At 41.9% G+C, this 19,392-nt stretch overlaps 1 protein-coding gene across 1 annotated transcript in view; it reads left to right on the forward strand.

Moving 5' to 3' along the window:
* The window catches only part of DGKB (diacylglycerol kinase beta), a 579,157-nt gene that overhangs the window by 432,980 nt on the left and 126,785 nt on the right, over window positions 1-19,392 (forward strand). Inside the window, exons 21-22 of the mRNA XM_056518908.1 lie at window positions 2,692-2,782; window positions 16,104-16,299. Coding sequence (XP_056374883.1) covers window positions 2,692-2,782; window positions 16,104-16,299 — 287 coding nt within the window. The remainder of the gene's footprint in view (window positions 1-2,691; window positions 2,783-16,103; window positions 16,300-19,392) is intronic.

The raw sequence follows: 19,392 nt of genomic DNA on the forward strand, positions 1-19,392 counted from the left end.
CAACCTTAGTAGTAAGCAAAAGCTAATAAAGGGGCCATTCATGTCCGTCCGTCATCCGCGTCCAATTTTCCAAACACAAACTGGAGCTTTTTCTGCATAAGTAGTTTCCAAACTGTCCCGAATCACTGAAGAATACAGCACATGGTAACTCCATAAAAGACTACATAAGGGACGTGTGTACGGGGGTTTTATTTAACTTATGGGATCATGTTTTTGTGGTTATGGTATCTTTAACTTGGGGGAAATTGCTCTGAAACTTAAAGGGGTACTCCCGTGGAAATTTTTTTTTTTTTAGATCAACTGGTACCAGCAAGTTAAACAGATTTGTAAATTACTTCTATTAAAAAATCTTAATCCTTCCAGTACTTTTTAGGGGCTGTATACTACAGAGGAAATGTTTTTCTTTTTGGATTTCTCTTCTGTCATGACCACAGTGCTCTCTGCTGACCTCTGCTGTCCATTTTAGGAACTGTCCAGAGCAGGAAAAAAATCCCCATAGCAAACATATGCTGCTCTGGACAGTTCCTAAAATGGACAGCAGAGGTCAGCAGAGAGCACTGTGGTCGTGACATAAGAGAAATCCAAATAGAAAAACATTTCCTCTGTAGTATACAGCCCCTAAAAAGTACTGGAAGGATTAAGATTTTATTTTATAGAAGTAATTTACAAATCTGTTTAACTTTCTGGCACCAGTTGATCTAAAAAAGAAAAAGTTCCACGGGAGTACCCCTTTAAGTTTCAGAGTAAGTTTCCCCGAGTTAAAGATACCATAACCACAAAAACATGATCCCCTAAGTTAAATAAAACCCCCGTACACACGTCCCTTATGTAGTCTTTTATGGAGTTACCATGTGCTGTATTCTTCAGTGATTCGGGACAGTTTGGAAGAGAAATCCAAATAGAAAACCATTTCCTCTGTAGTATACAACACCTAAAAAGTACTGTAAGGATTAAGATTTTTTAATAGAAGTCATTTACAAATCTGTTTAACTTTCTGGCACCAGTTGATTAAAAAAAAATAAATAAATGTTTTCCACGGGAGTAAGGGAAAAAAAAAGGGGAAAAAAAAGCGAAGCTAAAAAAAATAAATATGTTATAAATATAGAGGAAAAAATTATATATATATATACACAGAGGAACTGAAATGTTGCACTTCTAGATATGGGATGAATTAATTTTCCCTTTTTTGCACTCTTAAGGATGTTGTGCCATTGTTTTGATATATATGTATATATTTATTTATTTTTTTCATTGTGACCTCAGTGCCCTAGAACTTAAAGAATACCTGTCACCAAACTAATCTTTTAATATATTGTTCCTTGTGTAATTATAAGACACTTTGCTCTTTACTTGCTGTTAAAATTCTCACCCTTTATATGTTTTAAATGTGATCGAAAAAAAAAAGGGCCACTAGGTGGCTCTGTTCTGTTCCCTGCCACAAGTCAGATTTTAGTTTGGTCTCCACTTGGACTTGCACAAGTCCAAACTCAGGAAGTGCGTGCGGGGCATGGCGAGGCACAGCTCTTACAGGCTTCAGTGATGTCAAGTCTGATGGGGAACGCCCACTTTCTCCTGGCGGGAGCTCACACAATGTGAGCAAGGGGAAAGGTATGATACACAGCTTTTTAAAGTTCGGAATTTTTTTTTAAGGGCAGGAGGGGTGTTAGGAGTACTTAGGGAATATAATCTGAGTTAGTTTAGAAAATATGGTTTGATGACAAGTCCTCTTTAAAGCAATCTTTCAGTTTAGAATACCCCTTTTTTATTATAACCTGTTAGTACAGTCAACAGAGATGTTTATCTTCTGAAGAGATTACAAAGAGCGTCCTTCTCTCTAGAAGACCTGTACTGTCCTGCATTAAACAGACAACCCATTAAAGCGGTGCTGTTCCGAACACTGGAGCCGGTACTGGGAGCTCGTGACATCATAGCCCCTCCCCTCATGGCATCATGCCCCGCCCCTTCAATGCAAGTATATGGGAGGGTGTGTGACAGCTAAGGGGGCAGGGTTATGACTTCACAGGCTCCCAGCGCCGACTCCAGCGTTCGGAACAGTTTGTTCCAAACGCTGAGCAGCGGAGTACCCCTTTAACTTTCTCTGATACTGTGGGGCAAATAAATGTTACCCACTCTCTAAAAAACTGTATATATTAAAAGCAACCTAACTAACTCTTGACTGATTATTAAAACATTATTTAAACATTATTAAACTCCCCCAACATGTTTCACCACACTAAGTGGTTTCCTCAGGGACACTGGGGTAACCATTTAGTCTCCCTTACCTGTCTTAAATTCATCCCCAAACCTTTAGAAAAGTGGGAAAAAACACTTTAATGTAACTTTCCACTAAGTATTAAGTCCATTCTCTCTGCTGCCCCAATGGCAGGAGGAGGTGGGGAAAGCCGAGGATCACGGCCCGATTTATTGCACGAAATTAAACTTTCTTCTACTGATGCTAATGAAGAGTGACACATTGGTAGAGGAAGAACAAGACAAGAGCTGAAGACAAGGTACAAAGAAGATTGGATAAGATTCCTTCTAGTTACCTCGTCTCCAAATCCTAATGAAAGTGTCTGAACAAAACAAAAAACTAAACTATAAAATCACAGATATATATTATAGTTACTATAGACCATTATCGACTTCTATATGTGTGAGAAATAAGCAGAACATTTTTTCTTTCTATTTCAGAATGAAGAATAAATTTTGGTACTTTGAATTTGGCACTTCTGAAACTTTTTCCGCCACCTGCAAAAAACTTCATGAAGCAATTGAAATAGAAGTAAGTAAAATGGCGTCTCAAAGGATCCATACAGGATAAGTAATGTAATGTATGTACACAGTGACCTCACCAGCAGAATAGTGAGTACAGCTCTGGAGTATAATACAGGATATAACTCAGGATCAGTACAGGATAAGTAATGTAATGTATGTACACTGTGACCTCACCAGCAGAATAGTGAGTACAGCTCTGGAGTATAATACAGGATATAACTCAGGATCAGTACAGGATAAGTAATGTAATGTATGTACACTGTGACCTCACCAGCAGAATAGTGAGTACAGCTCTGGAGTATAATATAGGATATAACTCAGGATCAATACAGGATCAGTAATGTAATGTATGTACACAGTGACCTCACCAGCAGAATAGTGAGTACAGCTCTGGAGTATAATATAGGATATAACTCAGGATCAGTACAGGATCAGTAATGTAATGTACACAGTGATCTCACCAGCAGAATAGTGAGTACAGCTCTGGAGTATAATATAGGATATAACTCAGGATCAGTACAGGATAAGTAATGTAATGTATGTACACAGTGACCTCACCAGCAGAATAGTGAGTACAGCTCTGGAGTATAATACAGGATATAACTCAGGATCAGTACAGGATAAGTAATGTAATGTATGTACACAGTGACCTCACCAGCAGAATAGTGAGTACAGCTCTGGAGTATAATACAGGATATAACTCAGGATCAGTACAGGATAAGTAATGTAATGTATGTACACAGTGACCTCACCAGCAGAATAGAGTACAGCTCTGGAGTATAATACAGGATATAACTCAGGATCAGTACAGGATAAGTAATGTAATGTATGTACACAGTGACCCCTCCAGCAGAATAGTGAGTACAGCTCTGGGGTATAATACAGGATATAACTCAGGATCAGTACAGGATAAGTAATGTAATGTATGTACACAGTGATGTCACCAGCAGAATAGTGAGTACAGCTCTGGGGTATAATACAGGATATAACTCAGGATCAGTACAGGATAAGTAATGTAATGTATGTACACAGTGACCTCACCAGCAGAATAGTGAGTGCAGCTCTGGGGTATAATACAGGATATAACTCAGGATCAGTACAGGATAAGTAATGTAATGTATGTACACAGTGACCTCACCAGCAGAATAGTGAGTACAGCTCTGCAGTATAATACAGGATATAACTCAGGATCAGTACAGGATAAGTAATGTAATGTATGTACACTGTGACCTCACCAGCAGAATAGTGAGTACAGCTCTGGAGTATAATACAGGATATAACTCAGGATCAGTACAGGATAAGTAATGTAATGTATGTACACTGTGACCTCACCATCAGAATAGTGAGTACAGCTCTGGAGTATAATATAGGATATAACTCAGGATCAATACAGGATCAGTAATGTAATGTATGTACACAGTGACCTCACCAGCAGAATAGTGAGTACAGCTCTGGAGTATAATATAGGATATAACTCAGGATCAGTACAGGATCAGTAATGTAATGTACACAGTGATCTCACCAGCAGAATAGTGAGTACAGCTCTGGAGTATAATATAGGATATAACTCAGGATCAGTACAGGATAAGTAATGTAATGTATGTACACAGTGACCTCACCAGCAGAATAGAGTACAGCTCTGGAGTATAATACAGGATATAACTCAGGATCAGTACAGGATAAGTAATGTAATGTATGTACACAGTGACCCCTCCAGCAGAATAGTGAGTACAGCTCTGGGGTATAATACAGGATATAACTCAGGATCGGTACAGGATAAGTAATGTAATGTATGTACACAGTGATGTCACCAGCAGAATAGTGAGTACAGCTCTGGGGTATAATACAGGATATAACTCAGGATCAGTACAGGATAAGTAATGTAATGTATGTACACAGTGACCTCACCAGCAGAATAGTGAGTGCAGCTCTGGGGTATAATACAGGATATAACTCAGGATCAGTACAGGATAAGTAATGTAATGTATGTACACAGTGACCTCACCAGCAGAATAGTGAGTGCAGCTCTGGAGTATAATGCAGGATATAACTCAGGATCAGTACAGGATAAGTAATGTAATGTATGTACACAGTGAGCTCACCAGCAGAATAGTGAGTGCAGCTCTGGAGTATAATACAGGATGTTAATAAACTGGATAATGTCAGCAAATTTGAACATATTTACATGGCTACAAGGGGTGTCTCTGAAACTATGTTTACATGGCAACATTTCCGTGCATGATTTCTGTGGGAATATTCAGTTAAGAAATTCTGCTGCACTGAGCATACAGTGGAATTCTCATTCCTGCATCCATTTAACACTCAATGTTTTTCTCAGATTCTGCATGCAACTGCATTGCTGTCTATGCAGGCAGCACATTTCAGTGCAGTCCTAGTGCCGCCGAATCAAACAAATGTGCAAAATGTCCACTCGGCCTTCCTCTGGAGGACGCATCATTTTATTGGATTACACAGGCAGCCTATTGATTTAAATGAGACTGTGTAGTTCTTTATATCTCCTGTGACAGCACTTCAGGGGTATTGGACATGTGCTCTCAGGATCTCCCACAGGTAACAGACTCTCCCTGGTTGTTGACAGATGCCTGCTGGTATTAACATGAAAAACAGAGGTATCAGAAGACACAATGGCTTTTTCCAAGCATTCCAACAATTCTTCCTTTTTGGGAGTAGCAACAGGTTTGAGTCTTAACCCATTAATGAGAATGGATGTAAATGTACGTCATGGTGCGGTGGTACATAACGCACCAAGACGTACATTTACGTCATGGACATGACCATGAGCACCGAACCAGTGCTTGCATCATGCATGGCAGGTCCCGGCTGCTATCAGCAGCTAAGGACCGACCGGTAATGGTGGACATCAGCGATCACGCCGATGTCCGCCATTAACCCCTCAGATGCCATGATCAATACAGATCACAGCATATACGGCAGTGCGGCACTTAAAATAGATGATTGGATCGCCCGCAGTTCTGCCGCAGGGATCCAATCATCCATAATGGCGGACGGAGGTCCCCTCACCTGCCTGCGGCCATCTTCAGGGGTCTTCTGCTCTGGTCTGGGATCGAGCAGACCAGAGCAGAAGATCGCCGATAATACTGATCAGTGCTATGCCCTATGCATAGCACTGTTCAGTATCTGCAATCAAGTGATTGCAATAAATAGTCCCCTATGGGACATAAGAAGTGTAAAAAACAAGAAAAAGAAATGTGAAAAATCCCCTACCCCAATATAAATGTAAAACGTCCCCTTTTCCCATTTTACCCCCAAAAAGTGTAACAAAAAAAGTATAAACATATTTGGTATCCCCGCATGCGTAAATGTCCGAACTATCAAAATATAATGTTAATTATCCCGTATGGTGAACGGCATAATTGCTGCTTTTTTGTCACATTATATTAAAAAAAAATGTATATCAAAAATGTCACGCCCCCTCCCATAGGCTTGCATTGAGGGGGTGGAGCGTGACTTCACACGGGGGCGGAGACGTGACGTTTCAATGCTCTGTCCCCGTGATCGACAGTAATCAGACCCGGAACGAACACGCTCCAGGGACTGATTCTAACGGGGTGCGGCGTGCAAGATCATGGGGGTCCCCAGCGGTGGGACCCCCGCGATCCTTTGGATAGGGGATAAGATGTCTAAGCGCCGGAGTACCCCTTTAAAGTTTTATATATGCAAATGTAGTGTCAATAAAAAGTACAGATCATGGCGCAAAAAATGATCCCTCATACCGCCGCTTATAGGGAAAAATGAAAAAGTTATAGGTTGTCAAAATAGAGGGATTTTAATCGTACTAATTTTGTTAAAAAGTTTGAGATTTTTTTTTAAAGCGGTATAATACTAGAAACGTATGTAATCATCAGTATCATTTTAATCGTATTCACCCACAGAATAAAGAAAACATGTCATTTTTCATGTAAATTGTACAGCGTGAAAACAAAACCTTCCAAAATTTGTAAAATTGCGATTTTCTTTTCAATTTCGCCACACAAATAGTATTTTTTTGGTTGTGCAATAAATTTTATGGTAAAATGAGTGATGTCATTACAAAGGACAACTGGTCACACAAAAAACAAACCCTCATAATTGTCTGTGGATGAAAATATAAAAGTTATGATTTTTAGAAGGCGAGGAGTAAAAAATGAAAATGCAAAAATAATAATTGGCCTGGGCTTGGTCCTTAAGGGGTTAAAATAGTGAACAAAAAGGGGAAAAAAATATAATTTTTTAGGGATCATAGGTTGTGAATGTGTAGGCTGGCAGCAACGGTGATGGTAGATTGGTTGTTGTCTTAGGTGCCAGCATACAGCATGTAGTGGCAGACTTTTGGGTTGTAGTTGTCAGCGTACAGCAGGGGTGGTGGTAGTACTGTCTAACCAGTGGCATCTGGCATTTTTTCACATTGCTGGCTGACAATCTTATTTGATTAGGGGCCACCGCCTGCTGCGCTGAACACTCTCTCTGGTGCTTCACTGGAGGGTTGACAAGACAGAACACCCATGGCAAACTGGGCAAGTTCTGGCCAATTGTATAATCTGGTGACCCAGAAGTCCATGGGGTCTGGGCTCATGGTGTCTGTCAGAGTAAGGGCACAGCTTAGGTAGGCCTCAACCTGGTTGTTCAGGTGGTGGTTTGCATTCTTTGGTTACTGTTCATGTCAGGGTGGAATACCGGATGTAATCCTTCATCATCATGTGCTCCAACGTGAAGATGCTGCTGCTGCTCTTTCCTCTTGCAGGGGTAGTGCTGGCAGAGGGAATGGAGCGTTGAATCACTGGGGAGAAGAGACTGGATCCCCTTTCGGCAGGTGTTTGGGACTGAAAAGTCATGGCAAGCAAGCTGCGTAGATTCTCTCTATAAAATTCCAGTTTATCCTACATCTTAAAAGGCTAAACAAATTCCCCCATTCTGGAGGGTCTAAGAGTGTGCATATCCATTACCCTTTCTTTACTTCAAGCGCTTAATATGCCTGTCTAAGCCCCTGTCCCATACTGCCAAGGTTGGTCATGGTCCTCATTGTCATCATCATCATCACCACTGTCCCTTGTGTAGGTTTGTCTTCCCATATCACTTCAACAGATTCAATCTGCATATCCTCCCCCTCAGATTCCACTTTCTCATCCTCCTCATCCAGTTTCTCCTCATGAGGAACATGTGTACTGCTGTCAGCCAGATGTCAACTCTGCTCTATCCCTCTTCCCTCAATCATCATTGTCAGCGTTTGCTCCAGAAGGAATATCAGTTGCATAACATCACTGTTTTCTTTTCTGACAAATCTTGTTGCCTTTTTGAAAGGCCTGAGCATGTGACAGGTGTCTCTGATTAGCTGCCAATGCCTTATCTGAAAGTCACACTGGCTCCAAAAACTGTCTGCTGCATTAGGAAGTCTGTCTAGGCTGTCTTCTGATTGGCCTGGGAACTGCATGTCACATAGATGCAAGGATTGATTGGTTAACATGGGGTCATGGGATCTTGCTGCTAGCAGCAGGGTATTCTGGGTTACCCTGCCATCATCTCAGTGTGCCTAGTCTTTCCTCCATTCCTTCCCCCACCATTTGTTCCTCATCTTTCCTGCTATAATTAGCACTGTTGCCAGGCACACACAATCCAAATATACCCTAAAGTTCTGAGCAGGATTAAATTTAGCTGGGCTTGGCTCACTTGTCTCTAGTCAGGGCCATTCCTAGAAATTAAGATTTAAAATTTGGAGCTTAAACGCCATAAGCAGATACAGTATAATGATATCTCCACTCTAGCTGCACCATTTGGCCTCCAAGGTTCCATGCTGTCCTGTCGCCCTATCAACACCACATTTCCACTGCTGTCATCGTACGAACTCAAGTCGCTACCAACTGCAAAAGTGCAAACTAATCTCTATGAACGCGGTGTTAATGAGAGGTCCTCCGGCTAATTGTGAAGACTATCTAGTCTAACTAGTCACAATGGGGCGCTGATACCGAGCTGAATAATTGCCGCATTGCACATCCCGCTGTGCTCAATATTAAGTGAAAATAGCAGCCGATACCTTCTCAGCGCTGGTCTTAGGCCTCGACACCTATTTAAATCCTTCCAGTTGGTTTGGGGACTCCAGACCTTTATAAATTAACAGCAGGAAAATACCAAAGGTGCCAGATTGCATATTTATTGTCTTTTTTGTGTAATACTTAAATATGTATTATGAAGTGAGTGACATAAATTAGGCAGATTTCAGAATCCACAGGCCGTGGCTTGTAGAAGACCCCATGCTGTCTGACATTTCATCCTTGTCAAAGATCAAATTATTTTAATTTAGGCTGTAAATTATAAGGAATGAAGACTTCTTTGTGGGAATTCCCTGTGGTAATCTGACTTTTGTTGTTACTGCTGCTTGTCAGTGTGCAAAAAATATAATATGCATGCAAATAAGCCTGGAAAATGTGTACTATCTAATTATCTATCCAGTACATTCCACTTGAAGACAGTGGGAAGTCTGACACACAGTATGTGTTTGATTCATTGAGGCCTGCAGGGTATTTACACAAGATTACTTTTAATTATGAAATTAATATCTTTTTATCTGAAATGTATAGAAGTCGGCAGAGGCATGAGGAGAATTTTTATCAAACAATCTCCATTTTTTTACCCAATAAGTTAAATAAAATTCAGCACTAGTTTAACAATTACGGGTAGGCTGTGCATAGTTGCTGAACTGTGGGAACGGGAAGTGGACCTTAAAGTTTGGGTCCAGACTGAAGCCATTTTGATGGCTATCTCGAGCCAATGTCAGTGTCACGTACTTACCTGTCCTTGTTCCCATGGCAGGTCCGGATTCTGGTTGGCACCATTGGAAGTGTTACTGTGTCGCCCCAGCAACCTCAGCTTCTGATCTTAGTAGGATGCCAGTCAAGTGCTGCATTAGCATCTCATGTGTTCAGGCAGCATGCTTTTCTGCCCTTGGTTCTATTTTGGTTCTTTCTCTGTTCTCCTGGTTCTAACTCTCTGGCCTGGTCATTGCTAATTCTTCTTTGATGTGCCTATCAGGTTTCGACCCATTCTGTTTGAGTTCTCCATATAGCGGTAGTCCCATGGATCTGTGAGTATAGAGACTGTCGCCCAGTTGGGTGCCACGCATATGGCGGATCATTAAAGAATACCTGTCACTAAACTAAACTTGTAATATATTGTTCCTTATGTAATTATAAGACACTTTGTTATTTATTTGCTGTAAAAATTCTCAATCGTTATATGTTTTTGATGTGATTGAAAAATTGGCCACTAGATGGCTCTGTTCTGTTCTCCGCCACAAGTCAAACAGTTAGTTTGGTCTCCTCCTGGCCTGGAAGGAGACCAAACTCAGGAAGTGTGTGCGGGGCACAGCTCTCACAGGCTTCAGTGATGTCACGCCTGCTGGGGAACACCCACTTTCTCCTGCCGGGAGCTCACACAATGTGAGCAAGGGGAAAGGTATGATACACAGCTTTTTAAAGCTCAGAAAAGGGCAGAGGGGTGTTAGGAGAAGTTAGGGAATACACTGCTCAAAAAAATTAAGGAAACACTTAAACAACACAATGTAACTACAAGTCAATGACACTTCTGTGAAATCCCACTGTCCACTCAGGAAGAACACTAATTGACAATCAATTTCACATGGAACAGACAACAGGTGAAAATTATAGGCAATTAGCAAGACCCCCCAATAAAGGAGTGGTTCTGCAGGTGGTGACCACAGACCACTTCTCAGTTCCTGTGCTTCCTGGCTGATGTTTTGGTCACTTTTGAGATGGAGCCTACAAGCGACACAAGTGGCTCGGGTAGTGCAGCTCATCCAGTATGGCACATCAATGCGAGCTGTGGCAAGAAAGTTTGCTGTGTCTGTCAGCGTAGTGTCCAGAGCATGGAGGTGATACCAGGAGACAGGCCAGTACAGCAGGAGACGTGGAGGAGGCCGTAGGAGGGCAACAACCCAGCAGCAGGACCGCTACCTCCGCCTTTGTGCAAGGAGGAGCAGGAGAAGCACTGCCAGAGCCCTACAAAATGACCTCCAGCAGGACACAAATGTGCATGTGTCCACTCAAATGGTCAGAAACAGACTCCATGAGGGTTGTTTGAGGGCCCGACGTCCACAGTTGGGGGTTGTGCTTACAGCCCAACACCGGGCAGGACGTTTGGCACTTGCCAGAGAACACCAAGATTGGCAAATTCGCCACTGGTGCCCTGTGCTCTTCACAGATGAAAGCAGGTTCACACTGAGCACATGTGACAGATGTGACAGAGTCTGTAGACGCCGTGGAGAACGTTCTGCTGCCTGCAACATCCTCCAGCATGACCGGTTTGGCGGTGGGTCAGTAATGGTGGGGGGCGGCATTTCTTTGGGGGCCGCACAGCCATCCATGTGTTTGCCAGAGGTAGCCTGACTGCCATTAGGTACCGAGATGAGATCCTCAGACCCCTTGTGAGACCATATGCTGGTGCGGTTGGCCCTGGGTTCCTGCTAATGCAAGACAATGCTAGACCTCATGTGGTTGGAGTATGTCAGCAGTTCCTGCAAAAGGAAGGCATTGATGCTATGGACTGGCCGCCCGTTCCCCAGACCTGAATCCGATTGTCATACGGGCCTCATTGTGACTTATTTTAAGGACATTACATAAAGTTGGATCAGCCTGTAGTGGGGTTTTCCACTTTGATTTTGAGTGTGACTCCATATCCAGACCTCCATGTTTTGATACATTTGATTTCCATTGATCATTTTTGTGTGATTTTGTTGTCAGCGCATTCAACTATGTAAAGACGAATGTATTTCATAGGATTAGTTCATTCATTTAGATCTAGGATGTGTTATCTTAGTGTTCCCTTTATTTTTTGAGCAGTGTATAATCTGAGTTAGTTTAGAAAATATGGTTTGATGACAAGTACTCTTTAAAGTTGGTAGGGACTGTGGTTGGGGTTTATACAGGGCTGCACTGTTCCCTACATTACAGTCTATAATCTGCAGGAAGGCCCCCTTGCTTGAAAGGGCATCTTGTACTAAGATGAAAGATAGATTATTTGTTACTAACGTACACAGCAAAGGCAGTTAAAGATTAGGAAATGGAAAGGTCATTTCCATCATACTATGTACAGAAAAATACATTTTGAATGGTTAAGGAAGAACTTTCTCCTTTGTTCACTGTGGCCCCCTGCTATAACCCTAGCTAATAGTAGCTGAGATGTAGTAAACCAGCACCGCCACTACACCAAGTATATAATTTCTTGCCTCTGGCCCTGTTCTTTGCACACGGCAGTGATGCGGCTCTGGCAAACAACCATCGGGGTGCCAATTGTCAGCACACGCCTGATATTGATTACCTATCCTGAGGATAGGCTACCTAGGGGAATTGGATATTCTAGTCCTGCATCTAAATACCTTTTCCAAGGTAAAATTGCTGGTCGGTGGACCCTTCCACCCCTCGGCACTCAGCATGTAGCGCACATGTCCTGTTTTCTCCGCGCTATATACTTAACTGCTGGTATAGTGTTATAATGCCATTGACAGCACTGATAGCTTGATGTCAGATACATAGTTGTCATATACATAGTTCATACTGTTGTGCCAAAGACCATTCTACATGTTGAGTATTACTTATTTATCAATCGATCATGTGACACAAAGCGGGGAGAGAACGCGGTGAACATGGACTTTTCTTAGCACGTTCTCCTGATCAGTGGTGGTTTGAACACTGATCATCTCATCAGGCGGCATCTGCTCCTGAGAGGCCGCCTGTGGGCATAGGAAGTCATAGAGTAGCAGCCAATAAGAGGCTCTGTACATGTAGCTTCCTGTACCGCCACTGATCACTGTGACCATTTTAGAAATAAAAGAATGGGACTTCAGGGTCCAAGACCTTTTCGATAAGTGTGGGACCATGTTGAGTTGAATCCTTCCTCCAAACTCACTAGGCTTGTAGCTCATATTCTACATTGTCCATTGGGTCAGACTCTGACACTTCCCTGTGAGCAGAATATTATAATATTTTATTTTCACTTTATTTTGATGACCGGAACCTGCAATTGTACTTAACGCACAAATGACCGGCCAGGACATTGGCATGAATCATTGATCAGAACGGGGTATTTCTGCTATACTCCTTATGTCTGGTTCATTGTATGTATATATATGTATATTTACCAATTCCCTCCTGAACTTCATGCTATCATCCAGGACAGTAAAGAACTGAAAGGCTTTAGTACTTCATACAGAACGGACATTGATCATCTCCTCAGACCATCTATATATTTTATTTATGTTACTGCCCTGGTGCCGATCGGGCTCGAAACTATTCTCAACGATACTAATGTAACAGAAGATGGAGGAAGTAGTTGTCTTCCCTCGTAGAACATTTTGTTGGTCATTTCCTTAAATGCATTTCTAATTATGTGAATTCTTTCCCGGCGCTTTGATTACTGTGATTAGGAGTCTATATATAACCTGGTATAAGGTGTAGGACCATTCATTATAGATCGAGTTGGTGTCTACAGACTGTGGTTATGAGTGCACCGCCTGGAAACCATGGATTTCTTTCTTTCCTTTATTATATTGCTATAACATTGGGGATTCTGAAGGGTTCTATTAGGACTGGTACATTTAGTGAAGTGTTCTGTTGCATCTCCCACTCCTTCATGACCACCATCTCATGACATTAAAGGGGCTGCCTGGTTTAGAAAACTCAATTTCGTACAATTTTTTCTTCAGAAGTTTTTGAGTTAAAGGGGATTTTTCATGTATATAAGTTTTATTATTAGCTGTATAGAAGAAAAGACATTTATATGTTTTGTTTTATATTATATTGTAGCATTAATTTTTAATTTATAGCTTCATTTACATTTTTTTTAAATTCCCTGGGTGTGGACACAATAACTTCCTAGATTATCTTTAAAGAATGCCTGTCATTTGGCAAAGTTTTTGACATGCCCTAGCGACATGTCAAAAGTTCTGATCGGCAGGGGGTCTGAGTGTTCAGATCTCTGCCGATCAGGTGAACGAGTCTTGATCACCTGACACAGAGCCGGGAGAGAACGTGCTGATCATGGACTACTCCCCCAGCTTGTTCTCCAGATCAGTGGAGGTCTGAACACTCAGACCCCCCCCGATCCCAATTTTTGACATGTTGCTGGGACATGTCAAAAGATTTTCCAAATTACAGTGGCCATTTAAAGACAGTACAGCAGGGTTTGTGTTCTTAATGGCCTCTGAAAATCTTGGCAGTCAGTTGAAATACATCATAAATTAAGTTTGTATCTAGGCTGTATCTAGGTCTCCAGGAGTAAATTGAAGCTGGAAATAAATTCCCTGTCCTAAAATGATATTGAGTTGACTCTGTTCATTCAACCTGTCTCAGTCTATACTGCAAAGCTTAGAAGTAAGCACCAGATAAAAGGAACTCCATGTCAGTGTGTCTGCTCTAGTGACCAGTGTGGAGGCTGAACTGTTAGAATAATAATAGGTTTGTTTTTGATCATATTGTCCCAGTCTATACAGCAAAGCTAAAATGTAAACAACAGACAATAGAAACTCTATGTAAGTGTGTCTAATCTACTGACCAGTGTAAACACTGAAATATTTGAAAAATAACAATAATGGGTTCACTATGCTCATCCTGTCCCTGTCTATACAGCAAAGATGGGAAGTAAATAACAGACTATAGAAGCGTAATGTCAGTGTGTCTGCTGTAGTAACCAGTGTAAAAAATTAAATATTTGAATAATAACAATAATGGGTTCTCTGCCCACCCTGTCCCAGTCCATACAGCAAAGCTAAAAAGCCACCTACAGGAAACAAAAAAAATCTGTTAGTGTCCCTGCTCTAGTGCCCAGTGTGTAAGCTGCAATATTTAAAAAAATAAATAAATTGTATGGATGGTAAAAAAAAAAAGGGATAGTTTAAAAAAAATGAAATTCCAGGAAATACATTTCCACTTATGGAGGAGAGTCCTTTATTCCCTCCATCCATTAGCCAGAGTGGCTAGAAAGAGCAGGTATCTCTGGAGGACATCAATAGCCGCTATGTAATACAATGCTTCATTTTCCCTGTTCAGGACCTGTGACTGCCTTCTTTTTGCCTATGGACCCTCTAAAAACAGCCTCTTTTAAGAGAAGGCATGGAGGTTTCACTGAGAAGCTTTCCTAGAGCTACAGGAGAGTTAAATATGATCTCCACATTGGACAATTGCTAATTGTAAGAAGTGTCCTTTATCAATATGGAGTTCCTCTTGCTGCCCCCTATACATCAGCTGTAATCTATGAGGAAACAAGGCCGCGTGTGGTTAATTTGTCTGCAGCGCCACCACTGGGGAAATTGAGCATTAAAGGAAATCTGTCACCAGTGTCACCTGCACTAGTGCAGGGGCCACTTATGACAACAGTACTCACCTTGTCCTGTTCCGTGGCGAGGATCTTCAGTAATCTTCTCCGTTAGCTCCGCTACGGGCACCAGGCTATGGGCACGGGTGGAGCTTAGTGATGTCACCGCTGCTGTTCTCTCACAGAGAGCAGCAGCGACTGGGGCATAGGGTGGAGCTTAATGACGTCACCGCCGCTGCTCTCTGCTGGGTCCCGCTGTGTCACTAAGCTCCACCCGTGCCCCAAGCCGGGTACCAGGAGTGGAGCTAACGGAGAAGATTACTGGAGATCCCCTGCACAGAACGGGACAAGGTAAGTACCGTTGTCATCATTGTCACCTGCACTACCTGTCGGTACCGAAAGGTTAATGCAAATGACAATGGTGACAGATTTACGTTTAAAGAAACACACTAGGACTTTTTTTTATATAGTGCAGCATAGGCTTTTAGTAGATAATAAGTTTCTTCTGTGTGGGCCTTGTGCTTACCTGTTTTAGCTGATATGGCAGGCATGGGGTTTTCAGCCATACGGATTTGTAATTCCATCACTGAAATTATTTTATCTAATTAGTCTGCTGGTGCTGGAGGTCATCAAGGTGAACTGATCAGACTCATATTTTAATATGATTTGCACTATTGCAGTAAATATGCAAGATTATGGACTCAAGGGAGTCATATATCATGCTCAAGCCTTTGGCTGTCCGGGCATGCTGGGAGCTGTAGTTTCGCAACTGCTGTAGCCACACTGGTTGGGAAACACTGACATAGACAGTGATTTACAGCTCCCAGCAGATCTTTATTACTGTTATATGGAAGGATTTGCTTTATATATATATATATATATATATATATATATATATATATATATATATAATATAATTTTTTTTTTTTTTTTTTTTTTTTTTTTTTTTTCATGAGATACTAACAGTATATATAATGTGTTCCTTACAGTGTGATGGCATTCAGATGGACCTTGGAAATATCTCTCTTGAAGGAATTGCTATTCTCAACATCCCGAGCATGCACGGAGGCTCAAATCTCTGGGGAGAGACCAAGAAAAGAAGAATTAATCGAAGAATTGAAAAGAAGACTCCAGAAAAGAGGAACACGGTGACTGATGTAAAAGAGCTCAAGTTTTCAGCACAAGGTGCGTTAAATCTTATATATGTTTATGTATGTATTAAATATATGTATGTATTAAATATATTAAATATTCACTGTCCTTTCAGAAAACTTTGCATTGATCAATATAACAAGAAAATTTGTAGAATTTCTTAATAGACACAAAATGCTTTTTTCTCCTTCTATCAAGCTTCTTCCACCTCATTTAGGCCCTCTGTTAGAACAGGATTTGTGGCATTAAAGGGGTACTCCGCCCCTAGACATGTTATCCCTTATCCAATGGAACACCGTTTCCATTAGCAGGACCAGCCCTTGAGTGATAATTTTTTTTTACCAAGACTTAACCCCTGAGACAACCCTTTTCAAAATGTGGTCACTGATGACCCCAAGTTCAGCTCCCAGAACTCCTGGCGATCAGCTGATTTTGCCATTAGAAGCCATTGATCAGCTTGGAATCTCCTCTGCAGTGGCCACTGCAGGAGAAATGAGGAATTACACAACAGATATTTGGATGAATATAGACACAGTGGTAAATTGGAGTCTAAATGGAGTCTAAAAGAAAGTTGAAGACCAAGAAGGACTAAAGGTTGTCCTTCTCCTCAACCATAACTATATACAGTGCATAGTGAAAGTATTCGGCCCCCTTGAACTTTTCGACCTTTTGCCGAAACATAAAGGCTTCAAACATAAAGATATAAAACTGTAATTTTTTGTGAAGAATCAACAAGTGGGACACAATCATGAAGTGGAAGTAAATTTATTGGATATTTCAAACTTTGTTAACAAATAAAAAACTGAAAAATTGGGCGTGCTAAATTATTCAGCCCCTTTACTTTCAGTGCAGTAAACTCTCTCCAGAAGTTCAGTGAGGATCTCTGAATGATCCAATGATGACCTAAATGACTAATGATGATAAATAGAATCCACCTGTGTGTAATCAAGTCTCCGTATAAATGCACCTGCACCGTTATAGTCTCAGAGGTTCGTTTAAAGCGCAGAGAGCATCATGAAGAACAAGGAACACACCAGGCAGGTCCGAGATACTGTTGAGGAGAAGTTTAAAGCCGGATTTGGATACAAAAAGATCTCCCAAGCTTTGAACATCCCAAGGAGCACTGTGCAAGCGATAATATGAAATGGAAGGAGTATCAGACCACTGCAAATCTACGAAGACCCGGCCGTCCCTCTAAACTTTCAGCTCATACAAGGAGAAGACTGATCAGCGATGCAGCCAAGAGGCCCATGATCACTCTGGATGAACTGCAGAGATCTACAGCTGAGGTTGGAGACTCTGTCCATAGGACAACAATCAGTCGTATACTGCACAAATCTGCCCATTATGGAAGAGTGGCAAGAAGAAAGCCATTTCTTAAAGATATCCATAAAAAGTGTTGTTTAAAGTTTGCCACAAGCCACCTGGGAGACACCAAACATGTGGAAGAAGGGGCCCTGGTCAGATGAAACCAAAATCGAACTTTTTGGCAACAATGCAAAACCTTATGTTTGACGTAAAAACAACACAGCTCATCACCCTGAACACACCATCCCTACTGTCACACATGGTGGTGGCAGCATCATGGTTTGGGCTTTTCTTCAGCAGGGACAGAGATGGTTAACATTGATGGGAAGATGGATGGAGCCAAATACAGGACCATTCTGGAAGAAAACCTGATGGAGTCTGCAAAAGACCTGAGACTGGGACGGAGATTTGTCTTCTAACAAGACAATGATCCAAAACATAAAGCAAAATCTACAATGGAATGGTTCACAAATAAACATATCCAGGTGTTAGAATGGCCAAGTCCAAGTCCAGACCTGAATCCAATGGAGAATCTGTGGAAAAAACTGAAAACTGCTGCTCACAAACGCTCTCCATCCAACCTCACTGAGCTCCAGCTTTTCACAAACGCTCTCCATCCAACCTCACTGAGCTCCAGCTGTTCACAAACGCTCTCCATCCAACCTCACTGAGCTCCAGCTGTTCACAAACGCTCTCCATCCAACCTCACTGAGCTCCAGCTGTTCACAAACGCTCTCCATCCAACCTCATTGAGCTCCAGCTGTTCACAAACGCTCTCCATCCAACCTCACTTAGCTCCAGCTGTTCACAAACGCTCTCCATCCAACCTCACTGAGCTCCAGCTGTTCACAAACGCTCTCCATCCAACCTCACTGAGCTCCAGCTGTTCACAAACGCTCTCCATCCAACCTCACTGAGCTCCAGCTGTTCACAAACGCTCTCCATCCAACCTCACTGAGCTCCAGCTGTTCACAAACGCTCTCCATCCAACCTCACTGAGCTCCAGCTGTTCACAAACACTCTCCATCCAACCTCACTGAGCTCCAGCTGTTCACAAACGCTCTCCATCCAACCTCACTGAGCTCCAGCTGTTCACAAACGCTCTCCATCCAACCTCACTGAGCTCCAGCTGTTCACAAACGCTCTCCATCCAACCTCACTGAGCTCCAGCTGTTCACAAACGCTCTCCATCCAACCTCACTGAGCTCCAGCTGTTCACAAACGCTCCCCATCCAACCTCACTGAGCTCCAGCTGTTCACAAATGCTCTCCATCTAACCTCACTGAGTTCCAGCTGTTCACAAACGCTCTCCATCCAACCTCACTGAGCTCCAGCTGTTTTGTAAGGAGGAATGGGCAAAAATTTCAGTCTCTCAATGTGCAAAACTGATAGAGACATACCCCAAGCGACTTATAGCTGTAATCGTAGAAAAAGGTGGCGCTACAAAATATTAACTTAAGGGGGCTGAATAATTTTGCACTCCCAATTTTTCAGTTTTTTATTTGTTAAAAAAGTTTCAAATATCTAATAAATTTTGTTCCACTTCATGATTATGTCCCACTTGTTGTTGATTCACTCTCATTAAAAAAATGTTTGCTCTTGCACCCCTTATGGTAAATAAAAAATCTTTCTAATATACTTTGTTTAAAAAAAAAAATGAAGTTTTATTTGTGTGTAAAAAAAAAGCCCTACTCTCCCTACTTGTCCCTACTTGTCCTACTCCAAAGTCTAAAGTCCAAAATCAGGAAATGCAGTCTGGAGTGCTGAGGAGTGTGTGTGCAGCCTTAGCCAATCATAGCTCACCTCACACAGAACTGC

This window comes from Hyla sarda, chromosome 5, assembly GCF_029499605.1.
Source record: "Hyla sarda isolate aHylSar1 chromosome 5, aHylSar1.hap1, whole genome shotgun sequence".
Classification (NCBI taxonomy): Eukaryota; Metazoa; Chordata; class Amphibia; order Anura; family Hylidae; genus Hyla; species Hyla sarda.